At 42.4% G+C, this 26,229-nt stretch overlaps 1 protein-coding gene across 1 annotated transcript; it reads left to right on the forward strand.

Annotated features, from left to right (window-relative positions):
• The first annotated feature begins 905 nt into the window (after positions 1 to 905).
• Positions 906 to 25,219, forward strand: LOC125132064 (cytochrome P450 2J2-like). The gene is made up of 9 exons (XM_047788866.1): positions 906 to 1,230; positions 7,506 to 7,662; positions 9,173 to 9,322; positions 9,692 to 9,852; positions 12,272 to 12,448; positions 14,238 to 14,373; positions 16,929 to 17,116; positions 20,144 to 20,282; positions 24,708 to 25,219. Exons 1-9 carry the CDS (start codon positions 1,021 to 1,023, stop codon positions 24,884 to 24,886), a joined length of 1,497 nt encoding a protein of 498 aa, XP_047644822.1. The 5' UTR covers positions 906 to 1,020; the 3' UTR covers positions 24,887 to 25,219.
• The last annotated feature ends 1,010 nt before the right edge of the window (positions 25,220 to 26,229 follow it).

Raw genomic sequence — 26,229 nt, forward strand, 5'->3', positions numbered from 1 at the left:
GAAACGAATCCGACTAGGAACCGTGAGGTTATGGGTTCCATCCCTGGCCTCTCTCAGTGGGTTGAGGATCCGGCGTTGCTCTGAGCTGTGGTGTAGATCACAGACAGGGCTCGGATCTGGCGTTGCTGTAGATCTGGCATAGGCCGGCAGCTACAGCTCCGATTAGACCCCTAGCCTGGGAACCTTCATATGCCGCGGGCGGGGACCTAAAAAGACAAAAAAAAAAACCCAAACAGACAAGGACTAAGACATCTACCTTCAATATTCATTAGCACCTACGAAGGACTAGCCTCAGTGATGGGAGCTTTGATGTGATGCTTCAAAACCGCTGTAAACACAGGGCCTCTTTTAAGTGTGTTGCAGACCAGCGGACTCATTTATTCACCACGTGTTTGGTACTTAACGTCTATCTCAATTTCCACAACTGCAAGATGGAATGAAGAACTGTATCTGCATATTTTTGTCTGAAAGTAACAATTTATGTAAAGATGACCGGCATATAGTAAGCGCCCGTGAAACATAAGGTGCTGCTGTTGTCCTGATTGTTTACTGGGCGGAGTTCCAATCCTTTGGTGAGAAAGTGACTGAAAAACGCGAAGCTCGGGAGTCTGCGGTGCTCTGAGATGTGATGAAACCATAAACCCTAGAGCTCACAGGGTCTCATGGAGAGATGGGCTCTCTAAAAAGTTAATGAAAGTGCTCCAAGACCAGCCTTTTCCAAGACTCTTGCCAGTTTTCACAGGAATCTGGTAACTGGCAGGCTGCAGTCTGGGTGGGGGAAGGGAAGGAGGGAAGCTTGTTAGGCCACAGTGCGGGGGTGGCAGGAGGCGGGTTTTGGAAAGAGTCCTGACCTGACTGGTGGACCAGGCATAACGGGGAGTCAGGCGCACCAGGGGCGTGACCTGAGGACTGGACGCGTGCGGGGCTGGGAAGGTGGGCGGTGCTGGCAGCTCAGAGTCAGAGACCCATCGAGGACACTGGTTGGCTCAGTCCACGGAAGAGCAGGCGGACGTCTCAGCCATGCTCGCTGCGGTGGGCTTCCTGGCAGAGGTTCTCAGGGCCGCGCTAGGTCCCAGCACTCTCCTGCTGAGTGCCGTCGCCTTTCTCTTCGTTGCTGACATCCTCAAAAGGTGGCGCCCAAAGAACTACCCGCCTGGGCCCCTGCGCCTGCCCTTCGTAGGCAACTTCCTCCATCTGGACTTTGAACAGTGGCACCTGTCACTTCAGCGGGTAAGAGCGGGCGAAGTTGCCAGGAGCCTGGCCTGCAAGACAAAGGCCATTAAGGGTATCAAGGGCGGAAGGTTGGGAGGCTCAGATGCAAAAGCGGGCACATAGGTCTATCTCGCTTTGAGCCTCGCTCTCCTCACTGTTAATAGGCATGATTCCATTCGTCCTTTCTAGGCGTGAAATATAGTTGTGTTTCTTGTTTAAGTGTGTTCTTTAAGTCATTTAATTGTGTGTCTTGTTACATATTATTGGAACATTCTATTTATAATGTGATGATCTTGCCTTTTTTAATATTATCCTGGGGGGTAGGGGGATGCTGTACTTTTCTTCTTGAAAGTTCCTTTTCCCATGTGAAAATGGTGATATCACACCTAAATCCTCCCTGCTTTTCAACCAAATTCCTTCCATCCCCACACGGACTGAGCCCCTTGTTTTCAGCCTCCTCACCCTGCAATCCACTCTCACTAAAGTGGTCATTTTTCAATGTCATTCCTCTGCTTAGACTTTCTTAGTGCTTCCTGCTTCTTCCCAAAATTCATACAGGGTAAGGAGCTATTTGGAACGCTTCTTAACAGCCTCTTTTTACTTCTTTATAATCATCTCCCATCAGGGCTTCCTACCTGTGGCCACTCTGAGGTCCTTAAAATTCTCTCCAGCATCCAACACTTTTCAAGAATCTTCAGTTTCTTCCCTGCCTATTAGCACAGGTGCCTTGCTGACAGACTACACAGTAATTTGTGGTTTTGAACATTAAATAAAACACTGAAAATTTCATTGTTAACATAGCTTATACTAGTTGCCCAACAAATAATAATTCCCCTTTCCCTAGAAATTATTGGAGCACTTTAAACACAAGCCCGTAATATAAACTCACTTTGAAATGGAGAAGGTTTCATTACTTTTTAGGAGAAACACCCAATATTGCCACTGACAGATTGGTCCCAGAACTCTAACTCTGGCGCAGCGGAAACGAATCTGACTAGGAACCATGAGGTTGCGGGTTTGATCTCTGGTCCCACCCAGTGGAATAAGGATCTCGTGTTGCCCTGAACCGTGGTGTAGGTCACAAATGCAGCTGAATCCTGTGTGGCTGTGCCTCTAGCGTAGGCCAGCAGCAACAGCTCTGATTAGATCCCAAGCCTGGGAACCTCCATATGCTGCAGGTACGGCCCTAAAAATTTTTTTTAAAATGTAAAAAAGGCATAAAACTAGTCTCCTAAACCTGTACCCTTGTTTAATAAATGTATTGGTTAATTTCCAAGTATTGGGAGAGTTTCTTGTTTTCTTTCTCTTAATGATTTCCAGTTTGAGTCCATTATGGTCAGAGAACATATTTTGTATGATTTCAATTTTTAAAAAATATGTAAAGGTTGATTTCATGACCCCCAGCTATAATTCCATGCATCCTTGAAAAAATGTGTATTCTGTTGTGTTGAGCAGTGTTCTATACTCTATGTCAGCTAGACCTTTTTAGATGGTTGTGTTCTTCAGGTCTTCTGTACCCCTGCTGACTTCTTATCAAATGATTCTATCAATTACTCAGAGAGGCATGTTAATGTCTCCAGTTATAATTACTTGTTTTTATGTCTCTAGTCAGTTCTGGTATTTTTCATTTATGTATTTGGTACATACGCTTTAAAATTATTATGTCGTTTTGGTGAATTGGCTCTTTAATTAGTATGTAATATCCCTTTATTTCTGGTGAATTTCTTGGCTTGAACTTTATCCAATAGCCACAACGGCTATCTTTTGATTAATATTTTCATGGTGTATGTTTCTGTGTTCTTTCACTTTTAACCTACTTTCATGGTTATATTTGATGAATGTTTGTAGATAGCATATAGATGGGTTATTTTTTTTCGTTAACTCAACATCTGTCTTTTAATTGGTGAAATTAGATCATTTTAATGTAATGATGGATATATTAATACTTAAGTATATCATAGTATTAATTGATATGATTTTCTATTTCCCACTTTATTATTACTCTGCTCTGTTTTTCTATCTTCCTGTGGGCCACTTAAACATTTTTTAAGAAATCCATTTTAACTCATGTACAAAGAGTATATCTCTTTGTATTGTGTTTTAAGGGGTTGTTGTAAAGACTACATGCTATGCATACATAGCTTATTGCAGTATCAACATTTTACCATTTCAAGTGGATATAAACATCTTAAAACTTTTTAGGTCCTTTTACTTTCCCAGCTTTATAATTTAATTGCCTTAAATATTACCTCTGTGTACATTGAGAATCACTTCAGGCAATATTATAATTTTGCTTTTACCTATCAAACACAATTTTTAAATTTGAGAAGAACAATATACTGTATTTACATATGTATTTACATTTTCTGTTGTTCTTTCTTTCCTAACTGAACAACTTTTTTAACCATTCTTTAGCCATTCTTTTAGAACTGGTCTACTGGGAAAAAACATTCTCCAAGAATGTCTTCATTGCATCTCATTTCTGAAGTATATTGTCACTGGGTATAGAATTCTAAGTTAACACTTTCTTTCATTCAACACCATAAAATGTGCTGCTTCTTTCTGGTCTCCATAGTTCCTGATGAGAAATCTGCTGTAATTTCAATTGTTGTTCCTCATAAGTAACCAGTTGTTTTCCCCTGCATGCTTTCAAGAAGTGTTCTTTGTTTTTATATTTCAGAGATTTGATTATATCTTGGTCTAATTGTGTTTGGATTTATTATGTTTACTCACAGCTTCCTGGATGTGTAGGTTTTTTTCTGCAACCAAATATGAAAATTTTTTAGCCATGATTTCTTCAAATATTTTTTTCAATCTACATTTTTTCCCTTTCCTTCTGGTAAGCTTGGGCACTGATGGTACAGGTGTTGGAGTTTTAGGTAGATAGGTCCTAAAGTCTAATTCTTGTTCTTTTTTCATTCTATTTTCTCTGTGTTATTCAGATTGGATACTTCCTATTGATGTTTTCAATTTCACTGATTCTTCCACCATAACATCTCTCCAGGGAAATATTCTATTGAGTTTTTTTAAGATTACTGTATTTTCCAGTGTGAAAATTTACCTTTGATTCTTATATATATTTTCTCTTTCCTTAAGATTTTCCATATTTAAAAAAATGTTGAGTATTATCGTTTATTCAAACATATTCATAATAGCTGCTTTAAAATCTTTGCCCTATAATTTCAACACCTCTACCATCTCAGTATTTGTTTAACACATTCAAGTTGAAATTTTTTGGTTCTTGGTAACATGAAAAATTTGGGACCATATTCTGGACTTGGGGTGTATTTTGTTGTATCACACTAGACTCTATATAAATCTTTCATTTTGGCAGATAATCAACCTGCTTATGTTCAGAATGCTCACTATTTTGGATTGTAGTTCAAATGTCAGTTTAGGTAATAAAGCCTCTGCAGTGCTCTTCTGGTCTAACCCACTTATGTGTTGCTCATCCCCAGAGTACTCTACCCCACATTCTCATCAGTGCAGGCTGGAGAGAATGAGGATGGGGACAAAAGACTGGGACACTTCAGAGCAGGGTAGCCTCTTCCTTACTGCAGAGGAGAGAGGAAGTCAGAGACCCCCATGTCATCTCCATGGGGAAGAGGTACCCCCTTATTCAGAGTGGTAGAAATCAGAACTTTGCCCACTGACTCCTCCACGGAGACCCTTTACTGCAGATTAGAGGTGATAGTCACAGTTCAGCTCTCAGACTCAGTAGGGAGGGGGCGTCACCTTATAGTTGCAGAGGTCAGATGAAGACAGGTTTCCACCCATGTTCTCCAACACCTCCATAGGCACCCATTGTGATGGGGAAAGGTCACAGCTTTTTCATGGTTTTGCTTCCAGAATAGGAAGGCAAAAAAGTTGAAAGAGTCTATCCTACTGGGCCATACTTTTTCTGATCCTTTGAAAAAGAGACAGTAGGAGTTTGTTGGATCTCTTTTTTATCTGTGCCAATTAATAGTAGGAGGAGTAAAATGGGATGCTTTTACTCACTCTTCTCTGGAATCAGAAATTTGATCTGGAGTTCCCATCGTGGCTCAGTGGTTAACGAATCCGACCAGGAACGATGAGATTGCGGGTTTGATCCCTGGCCTTGCTCAGTGGGTTGAGGATTCGGCGTTGCCGTGAGCTGTGGTGTGGGTCGCAGATGCGGCTCGGATTCCAAGTTGCTGTGGCTCTGGTGTAGGCCGGTGGCTACAGCTCCAATTAGACCCCTAGCCTGGGAACCTCTATATGCCGTGGGAGCAGCCCAAGAAATGGCAAAAAGACAAAAAAAAAAAAGGAAAGAAATTTGATCTGAACCCTTGTTACTACTAAGAGAGATATGACTCCAGAGGTTATATCATTTGCCTATGTATTTAAACTAGCCAGGGAAAAAACTGAGGCTAGGGTCTTATCCCTGGCCCCAAATTTATTTATCAGAATTGTGAAATTTTATTTTATACAGGTTTGCATTTAAATATTTTTGGTTTTAAAACAAATAGTGTTAAACATTATGATTTAGTTATAATTAAATTTACATTCTTGGAGTTCCCGTTGTGGCGCAGTGGTTAACGAATCTGACTAGGAACCATGAGGTTGCGGGTTCAATCCCTGCCCTTGCTCAGTGGGTTAACGATCCGGCGTTGCCGTGAGCTGTGGTGTAGGTTGCAGACGCGGCTCGGATCTGGCGTTGCTGTGGCTCTGGTGTAGGCCGGTGGCTACAGCTCCGATTCAACCCCTAGCCTGGGAACCTCCATATGCCGCTGGAGCAGCCCAAGAAATGGCAAAAAGACAAAAAAAATAAAATAAAATAGGAAAAGCTATAAAAAAAAAATTTACATTCTAGCCACTTGGAAATATTAAGCACTAACTATCTGCTAGGTGTTGAATATGGATTTATACTTTCATTATTATTTAATTTGCATGACAGACACACAGGTTAGGCATCGTCTGATGTTCCCATTTTACTACTGAGGAAAATGCCTTCAAACAGTAAATAATTAGTTCAAGTTATTCAAAGTAGAGAAGAGCTAAACAAGGACTTGAACCCAGGACTATTTGACTCCCACACCTTCGTCTCTACTTGTGTTACCTAACTTTTCATGATATAGAGGATAACTGACTTATTCCGGGGTTCATTTACTCAACAGACATTTATGCAGTGTTCATCCTGCGGCAGGCACTGTGCAAGACAGTGTGTGGTGAGATGAGTGGTATACACCTGTGGTAACCGTATAAGATGGCATCTGATGTGATCACAGTGAATGAGAAGCCATGGGGACAACCTCTGGAGAATGTTGAGACACATTTGGCTGAACTTGAAAGGAAAGTTTGGCAAGTGGCTGTGTGGAGTAAAGGCTTCAGGAGATTTTTTTTTTTTTAATGGATGAAAGTAACATGAGCTAAAATACAGTGAGAGGGCAGTGAAGAAACTGGCCTGTGTGTATGGAAGGATGTGAGCTTTTCCTATTTACAATCCCTCCTTTTCTAAACTTTTTCTTCCATAGCTATATAGTTAATTATAGGAACATCTGTGTCACTGAGAGAAGATCTTATTGGACTAAGTGGGGAAATGGTAAATAAGGTGGAAAAATGGATTAGTAAGGATATACACGGAGCTGCTTACAATAAAAAGAACCCAAAACCCCTAACCCTAACCCTAAAAAAGATGGACATTTATTTCTCACAAATGAATTCAGATGTAAGCAGAAGCCAGGATGGGGCGGGGTGCTGCTTTGCACCACAAAGTCCTCCAGAAACTTCAGTTCCTTCTGTCTTGATGCTCTCTTCCTGCAACATCATTCTGTGTAAATTCTGGCTCATGGAAAGGGAAAGGGTCAGGTGGTGAGAAATCAACGTTGCTTAGACAGCTGACCTGGAAGATGCACGTCCCTACTTCCCAGGTCCCATAGGCCACACCTAGAGAAGCTGTGGAATGTGGTTTCTGATTGGGAAGTCACGGGGCCAGCTAATCCTCAGGGAGCTCCATCACTCAGAGGAAGAGAGAGAGAAAATCTTCATGCTTTCATTTCAAGATAAGACATACAGAGCAAGCTAGAAATAACACTATTTCATGCCCACCAACTCTGCACTACATCTCTGTGCCTCTTTTTTGAAAACTGATAAATGTGACAGGGTTATTCTAAGAATCAAATAAGTTCATGAATATCAGTTTACTGCCAGGGTGCCTAGCACATAATTAATTAAGACCCCCTTCAATAAAAGCCCCACCAGCTACATACACCCTCAATTCTTGGACACACAGACTGTGCATATTTAACTGTGACTATTTTACTGTTTTTCAGTTTGTGAAAAAATATGGGAATGTTTTGAGCCTGGATTTCGGTGCCTTTTCTTCAGTTGTTATAACTGGATTGCCCTTAATCAAAGAGGCCCTAGTTCACCAGGACCAGAACTTTGTGAACCGTCCCATAAACTTAAATCAAGTCTTTCAGAAAAATGGTAAGTTCCTTGACCAGTGTAAAATGTGTATGTTTGATATCTGGTGGTCTGTGAAAAGTGCCTTTGTGACTGTAATTCTCCAAACCTCCCTGGGACAAGACCAATGATAAAACTCCTGCCCCTAAAGGAAGCTGAGTGCCCGCATTTCCCTGTTGAATGGACCCGCCCTCAGGGACCTGGCAGGGTCAGCACTGATGTCAGGGACTTGGGAAAAGCTGTGTCACCTGCATGAACTAACTTTGGATATTTCCTAAATAAGTGTCCACATCACTTGATGATGGGATGTGTTTTTCAAGCAGAAGAAGAGATCATGTGTTTTCCTTCTCTCTTTCTGCTTCCCTTTCAAATCTCTTCCCCTAGGAAAATGCATATGCATCTGCTTCCTCCTGCTGATAATATGATCTGCCTCTGGCTCCTTATCTCTGTTATTAAGGCTGTGCCCCACTAGGTGTTTCAGGTCTTCCAGATTATGTTACAGCACTTTGGGATAAATACTTAAAATGGTCATTAAATATACTTACACATTTAAAAATGGAGTGAAAACCGCAAATCTATTCTACCAAGGCCCCCTTTTCTTCAGGTGCTTCTCTGTTCTTTTTTGAATTGTTTTATCCATTCCCTCTTTTTATTATTTGCCATGTGAAGACTGCCAGGCACCAGTGATATGACAGTGAGGAGAACACACTTGAATGAGACTGTCGGTTCAGATAGTTACTAACACTATGCCTTGCATAGTTTACTTTTGTCCCTTGTGCCTCAGTTTTCTCATCAACAAAAGGGGTGGGGAGCTACAAGAGGACATACCTCAGAGTTTCTGTGAATACTACCTTTTTTTTTTTTTGTCTTTTTAGGGCCACACCCAGGGCATATGGAAGTTCCCAGGCTAGGGGTCGAATTGGAGCTGCAGCTGCCAGCCTACACCACAGCCACAGCAACTCAGGATCTGAGCCACATCTTTCACCTACACTGCAGCTCATGGCAATGCCAGATACTTAACCCACTGAGTGAGTCCAGGTATAGAACCTCTGTTCTCATGGATACTAGTCAGGTTCCTTACCATTGAGCCACGATGGGAACTCCCTGTGAATACTACTTTATTATTATTTTTTTTTTGTCTTTTTAGGGCCGCACACATGGCATGTGGAGGTTCCCAGGCTAAGGGCTGAATCGGAGTATAGCCACTGGCCTACACCACAACTCACAGTAACACCGGATCCTTAACCCACTAATCGAGGCCAGGAATTGAACCTGTGTGCTCATGGCTGCTAGTCAGATTCATTTCCGCTGAGCCACAACCAGAACTCTGATACTACTCTAAATAATACATTCAAACTCTAATTTGTCAGCATCTCAAGCAATCACCAAATGAATGCCATTATATCCATTGCTATGGGATTATTTCTCTAAATAGTTTGAAGTGCCTTAATGCCCTTCTTCTTCCTCCCATCTGATACATATTACATAGCATTTGTTGACTTCCTCTTCATAATATTGGCTTTCTTTTTCCCAGGATTGATCATGTCCAATGGCCAGGTATGGAAGGAGCAAAGAAGGTTCGCCCTGACAACACTGAGGAACTTTGGTTTAGGAAAGAAGAGCTTAGAGGAACGCATTCAGGAAGAGGCTCAATACCTCATCCAGGCAGTAAGAGAGGAAAATGGTGAGTGTGTCATGGGACAGGTGCTGGGGACTGGCACTCCTTCATTCACTAACCAGATGCTCAATAAGTACCTATGTGCCTTTGCTGCATCCACCACTGTGTAGGGCACAGAGGGGATAAGAGTGCACAGCTAACCACGACCTGCCCTCATGGAGCTCAAGAATTAAGCACAAGAGAATGGGTACTGAACACTTATTTTAAATGCTGGCATTGACTGAGGACTTGCTGTGTGTAAGACCCTATGTAGGATGCTGGGGCCACTTCTCAGAGCTGGTTCTATAGTCAGTATGTCATATGTCATGTAGCCTGAACTCACAGTGAAAATAAAAACAAACCATCTGAGGGGCCCATCTCTTCCTCTGTCTCCAGGACAGCCTTTTGACCCACACTTCAAGATCAACAATGCTGTTTCCAATATCATTTGCTCCATCACATTTGGGGAGCGCTTTGACTACCAGGATGACCAGTTCCAAGAGTTGCTGAGGCTCCTGGATGAGGTCACATGTCTGCCAAAATCAGTGCGGGTCCAGGTGAGGCAGTTCTCACTTCCTATCTTGGATAAAGGTGATGGGCTCATGTCAGACACAGATGGGGGTCTTACATTTTTTTTCTTTTTAAACTAAAATGCAACCTTTTAAAATTGACTTCAACACAAACTCATTGGAAGTCAATCAGTTTTGTGTTTGATAAGGTTGTTAAATATTTGTTATATTCAAAGAATGTTTCTATCATTTCTGTAAAGTACAAGACGTTGCATGCCTGAAGCCTATGAACTTACCTTGTTTTCTTTAAGAAGCTCAATATCACCATCACCTTTGAATCTCTCCTCTCCATGCCCCTCCCTAGCCCACTGGAACTACCCTTCGATGCCTGGCTCTCCTTTGGCACATTGTTTTGAGCTTCCTGTGGGTCAGTGGCTCTTTTTTCACTCTGCGTAGCTCTCTACTTATGAACACGGCCCTCTTTGTTACCCTCTGCTCCCCTGAGGCACAGGTTTCCAGTTCAGGGATGTCATGGATCAAGTTTCTCTGAACACCTTTGTTCCATCCTTCATTTCTGAGCGGACACATCCACTCCTTTCTCTTGCATATACACCTGGAACTAAAAACACTTAAAGCTTTCCCAAATGGTTGGATGATATATGTACCCATCTACATTTGATATTATCAGTCTTCTAATTTTGTGGGGTATAGATTTAGGAGGGAGGGTCAAATCTCTCTCTTCCTTGGATGGGCCCTGCCCTCCACATTTGGCCTGCAAGGCCTGTGAGTCTGTCAAAACCTCTGTTCACCTTCTTGGTCTCTCAGCCACTTTTCTGGATTTGGAAGTCACTTCTGGGGGAAAATCAGCCCCAAGTGTTTTATTTACTCCTGACAAGCATCTTTGTCTGGAGCCTTATGGACCCATCACATCAACATCGATAAAGTGACTAGCATGATTCCTGGCACATTAAAGCAGTGTGATGAGTGTGAGCAATTATGGTTATTGTCAGTGTTATTTTTGAATATTTTTCCTTATTCTCACTTCTAATCATGTTAGTCATTCTATCTTCTTCCGTCCAAATAAGACAGAACCTAGAAAGTCATGAGAATTCAGAGGGTACCCAGCTGACTATCCTCAGGGAGGGGCAGTGAGGTGGGGTAAGAAATATTTCTTAGAGACCCAAAATAGGCCAGGTACTTTGATGGGCAACTGCACATACTCTATCTCAGTTAATTTTTACAACAATCATGTAAAGATGAAATGAAGCATCCTGATGTGTATAAGTGGATATGGGAATATGTAAACAAATCTACATGGTGGTTACTGGCTCTGTGTTAAATACTGTATAGATCTCAGGTCATTCAATCATGAAAATTACCTGGGGCCCCAGCAGAAGCAAGTTAAACTAAGTAGTGACAAATTTCGTCATCATTATTACTTTCATTAATCAGCTGAGCTAATTGTCAAATCTGTGTTTCATTTTAAGCATAGGCATCGTTCCATTATGTTAGGCCATATATTTTCTACTAGATATTATAGTGATAATATATTCAAAAAACCTCTTTATCAGAAAAAAAAGTTTGAGTCAGATGGATATTACATCATAGTGGGGGCAGGCAACCAAATGTATATACATATGTTTAGATAGATAAATAGATTAGTAGATAGATAGACATATATTAGACGCACACATACACACATGCACATACACACATACCAGTGACCATTGCTATGAAGGAAAATAAAGGATGGGAAGACAATGCCGTAAGTTCTGCTAATTATAGGATCATTAGGTAAGACAGATCCAGCATGTGACATTTGAGGAGCATCTTAGTGACAGAAGGGGTGGAGCTATACAGATTTCAGAGGAAGAGCATTTCCAAGGAAGGAACTGCAAATGCAAAAGCCTAACCAAGAACATCCTTGATGTGACCACAGAAGCCCATGGAGCTGGACTGGAAAGAGTAAGAGAGGGTGAGATGGCCCAGGGTGATGACAGAGGAGGTGACAGGAGTGAGAGGGGCCAGAACTGGAATTATGTGGAATTTGCCAAAAGGCCATGGAAAGTCATTGGGCGATTGAGAGCCAGAAAGTGAAATGATCTGATTAAACTGTTAAAGGATCCCTCTGGCAGCTCCATGGAAAACAGACTGGGAAGGGGTTCAGGAATAACAGCCGGAAAACTGTGGGAGGCTTTACAACATCCAGGTAAGAAAAGTCAGTGGATTGTACAAGAACGACAGAGCAGATGGAGTGGTGAGAAGCTGTCTGAAACTAGTTGTGTTTTGGATGGAGTGTGGAAATTCTTTGACACGGGGCTAAGAAAAGGGTTGAGAGAGGATTGGAGTCAAGGGTGACTCCAAAGATTAAAGAAGAGAGATGAAAGGAAAAGATGGTTTCCTTGTCTTCAAAAGTGGAAAACTGGCACCACATTGTCTCTGTGATTTTTTTGTTTGTCTCAATCAGCTTTTCAATATCTTTCCACGGATAATGAAATTCCTTCCTGGACCCCACCAAATCATCTTTAGTAACAGGGAGAAATTGAGAATGTTTATTGCCCGTGTGATTGAAAATCACAGGAGAGATTGGAATCCTGCTGAAGCAAGAGACTTCATTGACGCTTACCTCCGGGAAATAGAAAAGGTGAGGAAGCCAGAGTTTCCCAAGTTTTTTATCTTAAAAAGAAAATGAGGGCATACTAGTTTATTATTGCTGTTGTAACAAATTACCAAAAGCTTGGGGGCTTAAAACATCACAAATTCATTCTATTATAATTTTGGAGGTCAGAAGTCTGACCTTCACTGGGCCGAAGCCAAGGTGTTGGCAGGGATGCTCCTCCTGGAGGCTCTAGGGCAGAACCCATTGATTGACATTTCAGCTTCTAGAGGCAGCCCGCACTCCTTGACTGATGGCTCCTTCCTCTATTTCCAAAGCCATCAATATACCATCATCTCTGCCACCATCCTCACATCTTCTCTTTATGATTTTCTTGCCTCCAACTTTTGAAAACTCTTCTGATTATATTGGGGCCACTGGGATTATCCAAAACAATCATCCCATATCAAGATCCTTAACTTAATCAGATCTACCAAGTTTATTCAGTGATATACGAGATTCTTCCCTGTTTCCAAATTTTCAGATATGGACGTCATTGTGCATCACCATTCAGCCTATCACAAGGGAGTAAAAATTGGGTGTAGGAATAACATTAACTCAGAATTGACGAGACAATGAGAAATAAAGCTTGAGGTTTAACATCGTTTGGCTCAAGGTCTTCGGAAAGCCCACATACTGCCTTTTCATAGTCTCTTCTTTACCCTCTATGCATGTCTGAAGGAGCTTTACACAAAAGGAAGGAGAAACACTGTTTCATTATCACTTGGACCTGTGCCCAGTTTCCTACCCTTTCCCCAGCTTCCCAGCACGGAACAGAAGTAAAGCTGAATCAGATGCCAGAGTTTATACTCACATGGAAGGGACTTTGCCTTCTTTCCTCATCCACTTATCAACCACTTTCCTACATGATATGAAAGAAGAAGGGAAAAAGCCAAATTGAATGTATAGCCCTTACTATAGTAAACCCTCTGGTTCATACCCATTACTGCATCAGCGTCACCATCTTTGACCCATCAGATTATTTGTTCCTTCTCCTGGAATAGACAGAAAAGTGGGTTTCTTTCCATCTGCTCTCTTATTTTACCTTATTAGCAAAACATTAATAGGAACCTTAACTTCTCCTCTGAGGAGGAGACATCACTAACTGTAAGGCATGCAGGTGAGGGACCACACACAGAGGAATGTGGATGCATTGAAGCTTCTAGAGGAAGGTGCTGGAGATGTTGGAGTGCCATGAGGAATGGCTGTTGGGATCAGAGTAGCTAAACCTAGAAACAGAAAGGTTAATGGGGAGATGTGAGAATTGTTTTACTGTAGAGAAATTCAGTTTATTCTCTCTGATATCAGTACAAACAATTGTTGGGGATTTACATGCCCTTTCCATCTCAAATAGTACATAATACCACATTAAGGAGTCCGTATTGTTATTTCTATTTTATGAAAAAGGAAACGCAAACACAGGGAAGTTCAGTCACTTTTTCATGTCATACAGATTTAGTGAAGGATGTGGGTAATATTGGAACCCAAGGCTGTTTTTCCACTGTACTAATAGATTCTCCAATATTATGGAAGTTACAAAAAAAAGTTAGTTGTCTTGATTCTCATCCACCAAAGGTAACAGAAGTTTCCAGCACTTGGGGCAGAAGGATGCTAATGATATGGCAGTAATGAGCCTCTGCCTCCTGCAATGGACAAAGGGAAAGTCATTTCTCCTGGGGTCTCTCCTTCCACGTTCTCTCTAGGATGACCCCCCGCATGTTATGATAACTAAGAACCATCTGAACAAGCCAATAATCATTGTACTTTCTACCAAAAGGGCAATTCACCTTCAATTTTCAGTGAGGAAAACCTCATCTGTAGCACCCTGGACCTCTTCTTTGCTGGAACTGAGACAACTTCAACCACGCTGCGCTGGGGTCTGCTCTACATGGCCCTGTACCCTGAAGTCCAAGGTGAGCACAATTAGCAGGTGGACCTGGATCAGGTCAAGACGGGGCCTCCTGGAATACACTGTTCCAAAAGTGGGGCCAGAGGCTAGCCTGGTAGGATGGGGAGACAGGTAGGACAGTCACGGGGCCAGGTGGACTTGACATCAGGCACCTTCTTCAGTTTTTCTGTCAGAATTAAAATGGGTCCATGCAACACACATATAACAGAGATTCCTGTCCTCAGGAAGCTCAGAGTCCAGAGGGGGCAACAGTGAAGTCCACTGACATTATGGCGAGTTCCAGGAAAGAGCTTCATTCCACTCCCATGTGAAATCTGGGCACAGTCCCCACCCCCCCACACACCTTTTGAGTTATGTCTTCCTTCACCCTGAGGACAGTGTTCAAACTCCCTCATCTAGTATGTCATATCCTCTGATGTGCCTCTTTCTGCCTGTCCAGCCTTGACTCTGCCCATCGTGTGTGGTGGCCTCACTAAATCCCATGGCCTTTTCTTCACACTGTCCTGATGTGTTCCTCTCAGCATCACCCCTGCTCTTCCCTAGCAGTTCCCTTATTTCTTTGCACAGTAAACCACTAACTGTGCTGGAAGAATGTATTCACATACAACCTCCTCTAAGATGTTTCCGTACTCTTAAAAAATTATTTGCATGTCTTTCCCCCAGAAACGCTGCCACTCCTCTACTTTACTTAACACACCTTATTTAAATATCTTCCCCGCAGGCCGTAGTCCATTCCAGAAGAGTGGCTGGCTATTCCAACCATTTTCTTTCTCCACGTCCCAGAATAGGTTGAGTAGATGAAGAGCGGGGTCTGTTAGGATACAGTTTTTCAAACTGCAGGTAACATTTGATTAACAGGATAAAGTCGCATTAGTGGATCAAGTCCAACTTTCTATCCTAAAATAAATTATATTAGAAAAGAGCAGTGTGCTTCCTGGGTACTAAGGTTAAATTTTTTATCATGAAACTTTCTTTCCTTATCTGTATATGCATAAGTGTACATTTTATGTTTGTAATTTTTTGTTATTTGTCCTGAGCCATGAAGCAATATATGCATTAATCACTATAAATTGCATTTTTTTAAGACTGAAAGCCACCTAGTTAGGATATAGATTTGTCTCCTTTGTTAGAAGCTCCAAAATAACAATGGCATGGAGTTCCCGTCATGGTGCAGTGGTTAATGAATCCAAATAGAAACCATGAGGTTGTGGGTTCGATCCCTGGCCTTGCTCAGTGGGTTAAGGATCCAGCGTTACCGTGGCTCTGGTGTAGGCTGGCGTCTACAGCTCCAATTAGACCCCTAGCCTGGGAAACCCCATATGCCGAGGGAGTGGCCCTAGAAAAGGCAAAAGACAAAACAAAACAAAACAAAACAAAAACAATGGCTTAAAATAGCATATGAGGTGGAAGAAACCTAAGTGTCTATCAATGGATAAATGGATAAACAAAATGTGGATGCAGTAAAATATTATTCAGCCTTAAAAAGGAAACTTTCTGATACATGCTGCAATATGGAGGAACCTTGAGGACACTATGCTAAATTTACTAATCTAGTCAAAAAAGACATAGACTGTATGATTATATTTTTATGAGGTATCCAGAGTGGTTGCAGTCTTAGAAAAAGGAAGTAAAATGCTGATTTTCAGAAGCTAGGTGTAGTAGAAAAGGGGGAGTTATGGTTGAATGATACCAAGTTTCAATTTTGCAAAATAAAAAAGTTCTGAAAATTGGTAGTACAACAATACAAATATACTTAACATTGCTAAACTGCACACTTAAAATGGTTACATTGGTAAATTTTATATTATGTGTATTTTACCAACATTTAAAAGTTTTTAAATGGTCGGTTAAAAATGGAATTTTATTTCTTAGTCAAGTGCAAATATCTAAGCTCGACTCTGAAGAATCTTTGGGGTCCAAGCTCCTTCCAGCATATTGCTCTGTGTTTCTAGAATGACGCCCTTGTAGGCACTCTCAGAGACGGCTTACCACTGAGGCTGCCTTCCCACCAGCAGGAAGGGAAAAAGGAGAAGGAAGCACACACCCTCCTTTTAAGGGCAGGTTCCAAGTATTAAACATCCTTCTATGTACATTCCATTAGCAAGAACTTAATCAAAAGGGAATCTGGATAATGTAGTCTTTAGCTAAGTAACCAGGTATGGACTAAAATCTCTATTGTTATAGAAAAAAGGAAGACAGATAGTGAGGCTATATTAGCATCATTTTCCATGGGTTGGATGGTCCACTCAATCAGTTCATGTACAGCTTGAAACATCCTTAAGGTGAAGGTAAGTTTATCCTCACTGATAAGAAGAGGAAACTGGGACTCCAGGTGTTTCAATAAGCTGTAGCAGGAATGTTGTAGAACAAGAATTTGCCACCAGATTTGTCTTATACCAGGGCTCACTTTCCACTCATCTGCTGCCATGCAAAAATAGTCTATATAGAGCCTACTATAACTTTGACCATTTTGATCTTGATTTTTCCATTCCTTAACTTAACCTGACTTAAGGAAAGTTAATGAATATCAGAATAATAGAACCTCCTCTGCTTTTCCAGAGAAAGTCCAAGCTGAGATTGACAGGGTGCTTGGCCAATCACAGCAGCCAAGCACAGCAGCTCGAGAGTCCATGCCCTACACCAACGCTGTCATTCACGAGGTGCAGAGAATGGGCAACATCATCCCCTTGAATGTGCCCAGGGAGGTAGCAGTTGATACCACCCTGGCTGGATACCACCTGCCCAAGGTAATTAGGGACCTACTTGTAGCCTCAGATCTCCAAGTTTATACTTTTAAAATGGTAGGAATCTCAACTGGAAAAGTGACGTGTATTCGTGTCCTTGGGAATCACTTACATAGGGAGAGATTATTTGATAAAATACTTTTTTCCCACATGTGAACTTTGGAAGTTAGTTCAACTAGATATTAATAAGTACTACAGAGGGGAAAAGTCAAAGCCTGGCTTTTCTTTGTTACGAGATAGCTCAGGGTTTTACTATGTGGTATGTGTTGTGACCCTTTGTAGGGATACAGCAAACAGTAATTCTCAATCAAACTTTGCCATGACCTTCCTTTTTTATCTTGATGTATAATCTCACAGGACTAGGAACCTGCCAGAATTAGTCTGGAAAATTCTGCTTCCCAATCCTGGGGAAATAGAATATTGAAATATGAAGGGGGATTTGAGACCACCTGACCCAATATCACATCAGTGCTGGAGATTCTAACATAATATCCCCACAGGTGTCCTTCCAGCCCTGACTTACAGCCCATGATGGGACTATCACCTCACAAGGGAAACCAAGCCAAGCCTGAGCAGTACTAAGTATCAGAACAGTAGAGAGAGGGACCAGTGCTGATTCAGCAGTGATTATGCACCATGGACCATACAGGCTCTTTCAGAATGTCTTGATCAGTCCTCAAAATATCCTGTTATTCTCATTTTATAAATGTGGAAGCCAAGGCTCAGAGAGTGATTAATCTTACATAAGATCTCTCAGCTACCAAGTGACTAGAGTTGGGATCCAGAAACAGAGCTGCTCTGAGTCTCAGGTTCATACTTTTTGTATTCCCTCCACAGGATTTGCTTTACTTTGACTTTAAAAGAGTTTCCCTTGTAATAGTTCTCCCTGGGTCCCTGTTAAATTCCCTGTCCCCAGGAAGTAAATCCTGCTCTCACTATGCTCACAGCTCAGGATTTTGGCAGGCAGCTCTCCTGTGCCCCCTCGTGTCCACTCTCCACATTTATCCTTCCTGTGCTTTCTCACCATCTTGGTGAGCCTCTGTGGATTCACTCCAGTTTGTCTAAGTCCCTCTGTGTGTGTCATACTGGGGAAGACCTCAAGGCAGAACCAGAGGAGCTTCCCTATTGCACCTCTCATGGTACCTATTCCTGCAGCTATTGTACTCACCATTTTCTCGCTGTCTGACCATCTTGTGGGGGAAATCTGAACTCTACATTATTTCGCATGTATTCTTTGCATTTTTTATGATAATTTATTTAGCTGCAGGGAAATTGCTCAGGTCAACATACTCTTTCTAACACTGACTTTTAGTATCGACTTGAATGATCATTCTTGGAACTGTGCTATCTCATTGACTATATCCTACAGAGGCTGGGAACCACAGCTTTAATATTAAATGTCCTAGTGCAAATCATAGTTCCACCTCCTTCCACCGTGTGACTTTGGGCATCTTAACCAGCCTCTCAGAGCATCAGATTCTTTACCTGAAAAAATACATTTAAACCTACATCAAAGATGGAGGTAAAATGAGGTGATGCATGTAAAACATTTAACATAGTGCATAGTATAAAAAGCGCTCAAAATGGCAGTTACTATTCTTTATTAATTCAACATATGTTCATTAAGCACCTAAAATGTTCATGTCTGGCAAAACAGCTCTGAGTGAAATAATCATGAAAGTTTCTAAGTACAAAGCATGATAACAACCTAAGGGAATAAACTCACTCGCTTCTCTAACGATGCAGGTTGGCTTGAATGAGAGTGGCCTTTTTCTAAGCTTCCAAAAGGAAGTGATATTTGAGTTGAGGATTGAAGGATGATTATGAGTTAACTCCTTCACACAGTCAGGAGGAAGGACATTTTCAGGCAAGGTAAACAGGATTTAAAAGGCATGGAAATGAGGAGTTCCCTCTGTGGCACAACAGGATCGGAGACATCTTGGGAGCACCGGGTCACAGGTTTTATCTCCAGCCCAGCACAGTGGGTTAAGGATCTGGCATTGCTGCAGCTGTGGCTTAGGTTGCAACTTTGGCTGGGATCTGATCTCTGGCCCGGGCACTACATATGCTGCTGGGCATCTAAAAAAAAAAAAGAAAAGGCATGGAAATGGGTAAGAATGCATGGCATGTGTTCTATTCCTGTAGTCGGAGTGAAGGCAGACCAAGTGGTAGATGGGCATCAGTGATGCACCCTTTGTCTAAGAGTGACAGAAGGCTATTGAAGAACATCTGTCAAGTTCACAGTGTGGGTGGCTGTGACATGATTAAGTCTTGTTTAAAGCTCACTCTGCTTTCAGCATGTGCAGCACAATGGAAGAGGAAAGAGAGGATACAGGACATAGTTAGGCAGCCATGATGGGAGTAGAGACAATCAAGGGGACGCCTAGACCAAGGTGGCAGTGGTGGACCTAAATGGAGGTGACAGAATCAAGAGAAGTTTAAAGTGAAATAAACCAGCCTTGCTGAAGGGTTGGATGAAGGCATAGTGAGGGGAAAGGAAGCAGTAAGGGGGACTCCCAGGTTTCTTGCAAAGTTCCTGGGAGGATCCTGGTTCTTTTCCTTGGATATCCTAAACCTTCTGTGGACTACACTAGACATTAGAGGGAAGAAAATGGAAGAAAATAAAGAAATAGGCATTTTTTACCTTGGAAGAGCTGCCATAGTTATCACATCTGAAGCTGGGTTGATTTTGGAACAGACCTGACTGGCCAATGTCTCATTATTCTCTCATTGATGTGCACACATTCCCTTCATGTTCTGCACTGACAGGTCCCTGTAGAGATCCACCTGCAGTCAAGAGTAGTCACACCTCCCTGGTAATATTCCCAGCAGACAATTCCAGTCCATCATTGTAGGCTGTGCATGGCATAGAGCAGGGTCTGAGGGGTTAGGTTCTGAAGATGGTGGGTTTGGGGCATTGAGGGGGTTCAGGGTACTGTAGCCTTGGTGGGAGACCTAGGAATGGTTCCCCCTTTACACAGGTGTGTTGTGTGGGTCAAACCTTGCCTGAGTCTTTGCTGTCTTTTCCAGGGGACCATGATCATGACTAATCTGACTGCACTGCACAGGGACCCCGCAGAGTGGGCCACCCCAGACACATTCAATCCAGAGCATTTTCTGGAGAATGGAAAGTTTAAGAAACGGGAAGCCTTTCTGCCTTTCTCAGTAGGTGAGTGGCAATAAATAGGAATGTGGGAACCTGGAGTCCCTCTCTCAGCCCTTCCCCACTCTTCTCCTTGTGGGGCTTTGCTTCAGCAGAAAGGTCTCAGGTTAGCCCTGCCCAGCCTGGCTCCCTCTTGTTATTGGTGCAGGGCATCACCAGAACTCATGCCCTTACTTCCTAAGCCCTTACTTGACTCCGATGACACTGGGGACAGAAGCTCAGTCCCTTCCTGTTGCCCACAGAGAAGGCTGGATATTTGCCAGCTTTATAGAGTTTTTAAATGTCTCAAGTTCTTAAAGGGCCAGCTAGTCACACAGAACTGGAGCCAATTTCTAAGAAGGATGTGGGGGAGGGGCAAGGAAAGGAGCTGTTTGCTTCTCATTATGGGCATCAGGAGTGACTCTAAGTGCCATGGTCCTAACTAGGTGGGTTTCTACTCTACTAGTGCTCCCTGAAGAGGCCCTTTGACTTTTTAAATTCTGATGACCCTTTAAAAATCTAGCGAATATATGCACCTGGTGCTCAACTTGAAAGATACAAAAGGGGTTACATTGAAAACTCTCTCTTACGTTTCTAAGGCAGCTGGATCCAAAAGGGTGTTTTACCTTATAACACTGTCAAATGAGTGAGAAAAATTCTAAGTAGTTCCAGAGATTGAGTTAGGTATGCTGCAGAGATTGTTTTAACTATTTTCCCAATTTCTTAATTCTATAAATATTTCCTGAGCACCTGTTTTGAGTCAAGTCTTCGGCCCTGAAATATGACAAAAAATAAAGCAGAAAATAATCTCTTAAGGAGCATGTGTTCTAGTGTAACCTTACAAGTTCCTATCACCACGTTGGAGGTAAGGAAACTGAGGCGTAGCAGGGTCAACTATGGCATCTAAAGTCATAAAGCTGAGGTGGCAGAGCTAGATCTCAGTGTCAACCAGGTTTATCAACAACCAAAGCCCATGCCCTTCTGAACAGTGTCTCTAGAAAAGTAACTAAATGCTACACTGAGTTGACAGTCTGAAATTCATGGTAGCTTTCTTACAATTAATTTAAATGAAATATGTATTGATTTTCTGAGAGAGTATCATTTTACTGATCATACCACTAATATACAGAAAGGGAGGGCTTGGAATTTGAAACTGTGTAGGTGTGATCCTGAGCCCATCCTTTCCTGTTAATGGACCCTCTCCCGAGTGTATCTAGACTAATTCTGATTAGATCTTCTTTGCCTTTTTTCCTCTTGTTCTGTGTCAATTTTGCTCTCATTAGAGATATCACTTCCTGATATGGCAGCAGATATGAGATGTAAGAATACCTTCCAATCTTTCTATGTACAAGAGGTTCAGATTTCATATTATAGATATACATAATATATTATTACAGAGCTTCAGCTGTGTATTCCAAGTACTATAATTATTCTTGCCTCACTGGCTTTTTCTTTATTGGTTGGTTGTTTTTTTTTTTTGTTTTTGTTTTGCTGTTGATAGTTGGAACATACCTTTTTAATGATAGATTTCATTTGCAGGTAAATTATCTCATTTAAGCCTTATAGCAAGAAGTTTTGCTAGTTCTAGTACTCTTTCTTTGACGAATAGAATGTAACTCATTTTCCCACTTAAAGCTCTTCCATCTTAAGATTCACTGAGTTCATATTATATGTATCAGTTATTATATTGGTACATAACAAAGGTGGAAAACTCTGTGACTTAAAACAGTGAGTGTATATTATTACTCACAAGCCCACACTTGAGCTGAGAGCTCAAATGATCATATCTTGTCTCTCTTGCATTTGGGGGAAGGCAGGTGGTTGAATGCAGAGCTGGGATGGGCCTCAGCTAGCCCAGCTGGTGCATATGTGAAAGATAAGACCGCAGAATAGAAGCACACAGCGCCTCCTAAAGGCCAGGCTTGGAACTGGCAACCATCACTCACACTGCATTCTGCTGCCCATGCAGCTCATAAGGTCAGCCCCGCAGTGGGAAGGAAGAACACTATAATTTGCATCTGATGGGCTAGGAAATCACATTGTAAACGATGTGGATACAGGGGTAAGGGGGAAGTTGGAGCCATTGCTGCAATCAGGTGGTCTCCCTATCTGTCTTTTTGCTTAAGAAGGAATGAAATTCAGAGATGGCAAGAAGTGCGGGGATTCCCTCAGCTGTCCTAGAATAAGGCCTCACTAACAGAACAGGAAACAGAAACCTGAAAAGTGCACTGAGTTAAAATGTCAACATCACTGTCAAGGTGTTTTTCCACCACACTCCCATCTTGGGCACAGAGTGGCTTTGCCTCATTCTTGATCCAGCACAAGACAGTCTCCTTGAAGGGAAGGGGTGTGGACCCCTCCTTCCCTTCTCTTGGAAAAGACGATCAGGTGTGCAGTTAGGACATGTGCACAAAGAGGGCAGCTTCTATGATATTATAATAGATTTATATTTTCTGCCTTGGGGGAGGTGCCCACCATCAGGGCAGATTCAAAATAGTACTACAGAGAGTTCCTGTCGTGGCGCAGTGGTTAACAAATCTGACTAGGAACCATGAAGTTGCAGGTTCGATCCCTGGCCTCGCTCGGTGGGTTTCGGATCCGGTGTTGCCGTGATCGGTGGTGTAGGTTGCAGACGCAGCTCGGATCCCTCGTTGTGTAGGCTGGTGGCTTCAGCTCCAATTAGACCCCTAGCCTGGGAACCCCCATATGCCGCGAGTGCGGCCCTAGAAAAGACAAAAAAAAATAGTATTACAGATGTATATTTTATTTTCCTCATTTAAGTTTTTCCCACTTGATCCAACAAAGCAGCAGATAGTTTCCTGAAAGGCAAGTGGCTAATTCATCATTTTTCAAAAAAAAAATCACTGGCTCATAGGAAATAAGTTTACATAGAATTTGTTTGTTTGTTTGTTTGTTTAAAAAAAAAAAACTTAGGTCAGCTTTCTCATTTTGCTAATGAGGTAATTGACCTATTCAGTAGGTGATGCCTCATTAGTGGAAGAAGCAAGGAGAAAGTTCAAGTTTTCTATAAACCAGGATGAAAATTTGAAACTAAGCCCTCATTTCCATGATTTTAAAAGCAAAGTCATAGCTGCTGTCTTACTAATAGCCCTGCTCAGCCACATAACATAGTTAGAAGAGAAATTATTTCACATGTTTGACAAGTCAGGATTGTTAAGTTCTGTGAGAATTAAGGGGTACTCATAGCTTAGACCTGGTTACTGATGGAACTACTAGTTTAACTCTGGTTCCTGACCTTCCAGAGGGTCCAATTTTGTCATGATATCTGGGTTCTTCTAGAAGAATCTTAGCTATTACAGTGAGATTTGGTGCCATTTTAACAAATTTCTACCTTGTACTATTTGTGATGGGTAAAGAGATAAGGATGGGGGAGCAGAGGTGGTTAGGCATGTGCTGTGGGAAACAGGAACAAAATTATACAATAACGGCATAATTCTGAAGCATATTTCCTCTTATTAAACACTTTTACTGGTATTCTCTAATTTTATTTCCTCAACAACTTGTTATGGGATGAAAACAAAATTGAGGCATTCACACATTAATGACTTTCCAAGAATATTTCATTACGAGGGCAATGCAAAGTAGCAAAAACAGCACATGGTGTTAACCACAGAGATAATCCCCGTGATTGTGTGCGGGAGAATCCTTACAAGGACAGTGAGGATTTGGTCTGGATTATGGGGTTATAGACTTCTTTCATTGTGTTTATGCTTTCCATACTTTTTTTTCCCTTTCTGCATTGAATATATATCACTAGGGAGAAAGGAAGTTGTTCAAACCCACACAAGAGCGATGGAGGTAGAGACCAGTGTGGGGTGTTGTAGCCCAAGTGGGGCGAGAAGAGCACTCAGGAAGGGGAGGGGGCAACAGAGACCTGGAGTGGGAGTCAGAGCACAGCCTGATGAAGGGGGCCTGTCCTGCAGGAGGAGCCATGGCAAGGAGAGTCCCAGCCATTAAGGAGGAAAACCTGACACAAGGAAAAGATGCCTTACACTTGAGAAACCTTACTCTGACATTGACTTGCTTATACTTTGCAACAGTTTTAAGAATTGAAAACCTTAACACAGACTTTTGGGTTTTGTCTGCACTTGTGTTTTTTGTTTGCTAATGGGTTTTGGAAAGACTTTAGGCTGAATGCCACTTTCTAGTCGACCCAGGTCCCATACTTCCTCCATCTACACCCTGAGCCTTCACACTTGTGCCTAACCTGCCTGCCCCCTGAAGGCTCTGGAGTGTGTGATTGTGGATTGATGCTTTCTGGGCTTGGGGGAACCCAGGTGGTTGGGATCTAACAAGCCGAGTCCATAAAGCCCCAGGCCCAGCAGGCCCGCCCCAGGCTCGGGCTTTGCCAGACATGGTAGAAGATCTCAGTCCTTGCTGGGCACAAGACACCACCAGGAAGGTAACTCCTTTTACGCTTTTGTCTTGCAGGGAAGCGGGCGTGCCTTGGAGAGCAGCTAGCCAGGACTGAGCTGTTCGTTTTCTTTACTTCCCTTTTACAAAAATTCTCCTTCAGGCCTCCAGACAATGAGAAGCTGAGCCTCAAGTTCAGAATGGGCCTGACCCTCTCCCCAGTCACCTCCCGCATCTGTGCTATTCCCAGAGCATGAGGTTGTGGGAGGGGGAGGGGAAGGAAAGAAGGGAGAATGGGCACCTCCCCCAAGGCAGGAGCTCCTGCTCAGAAGTGAGGGGACAGCATGAAGTGCCTCTGAGCACAGGTCCTAGGAACTGCACTCAGAGGAACCTGGGTCCAAACCCCAGCTTTGCCATCTCCAGTGTGGCCCTGGGCAAATCAGTTATGATGTATGTGAGTCATTTGCCTTTTCATCCGGGAGATTTGAAGAGAATCGTGATTGCTTCTCTAAAGGAAGAACTGCTGTAAAAATCAGAGGAAATAATGGACTTGAAGTGGTTTGGAAACCATAAAGCTCATCATAAAGTCATAGCTGTGATCTGCCTCCTTCCTGCCTCCTTCCTTAGGTGGGGATTTGCTTCTGGCCTGTTGAGATGGTCTGGGTCAAAGTGGTGCCAAATGGCCAGTAAGAGTTAGAAGTTCGACCCTGTTGCAGCCTCAGAGGTTGGTGAGAAAGAATGTCATGCTTGGTAGCACTGTGCAGGCTTCTCCTGCTTCTGCCTCAGATTAGCCCCCAGGAATTCAACAGGGTAGGTGGTGTCCTGATTTATAGGCATGTTTCTATGAAAAAGAAGTTTCTCTTGTTCTCCTAAGGACACATGACCTTGACCTTGGTCCCAGGACCATGGAGAGTGTGACTAAAATTAACCAAACCTGGAAAGCATGTATAGGGAACAAATGTGTAACTATTTTCTGTCTTTAAGCTGTCTTTTTACCTTTAATCCTCTCTTAGGCATTTAATCCTAAATTATTTCATATCAGATTTGACACCATGGTGGGTGTGATCTTTTCTCACCAGTGATTATCACCTCTTGATTGAGATGTATTCCAGGCCTAAAATCAACTGATCCATGGTGGAATATTTTATAGCAGGAACCAGAAATGCTAGAATCTTGTTCAGCCTTCTTGCATGTGGTCCCCAAGGGGGAGAAAATGGTCCTAAACTGAAAGGCCGGGTACCAGTGAGCGTCCCTGGGTTTTGATGCCAACCCCCATGTGAACAAACCTGCGAAACTGGGCCACACCATGCAGATCTCATTTTCTAACGCTGTTTGAACTAAGTAATTTAAGTAGCTCAGAACAAGATCGGCCATGAAGCCATGGTTTTGACTTTGGTTTTTGTTTTGTTTTTTGTTTTGTTTTGTTTTTCCTGCTGCTTGGGAGTCAGAGAAAAGCCAGTTCTTTGGGCACCACTATCAAGGGAAACTAATAGAGAGGGAGGGAGGAAGAAGGGGAGAGGAGGGAGAATTAGAATGAGAGGGTAGTGTTGGGAGGAAGAAAAAAAGCAAGAGAGAGGAAGAGAGGGGTAGAGAGAAAGAG

The sequence above is a fragment of the Phacochoerus africanus genome, chromosome 8, assembly GCF_016906955.1.
Source record: "Phacochoerus africanus isolate WHEZ1 chromosome 8, ROS_Pafr_v1, whole genome shotgun sequence".
Taxonomy (NCBI): domain Eukaryota; kingdom Metazoa; phylum Chordata; class Mammalia; order Artiodactyla; family Suidae; genus Phacochoerus; species Phacochoerus africanus.

What these genes read in the sequence shown, in the direction of transcription:
- LOC125132064 (XM_047788866.1), top strand. Translation starts at nt 1,021, where the DNA reads ATGCTCGCTGCGGTGGGCTTCCTGGCAGAGGTTCTCAGGGCCGCGCTA. An exon ending in GGCAGTAAGAGAGGAAAATG is followed by an intron (nt 9,323 to 9,691) that starts GTGAGTGTGTCA and finishes CTCTGTCTCCAG; the next exon opens with GACAGCCTTTTGACCCACAC. An exon ending in CCTGTACCCTGAAGTCCAAG is followed by an intron (nt 14,374 to 16,928) that starts GTGAGCACAATT and finishes CTGCTTTTCCAG; the next exon opens with AGAAAGTCCAAGCTGAGATT.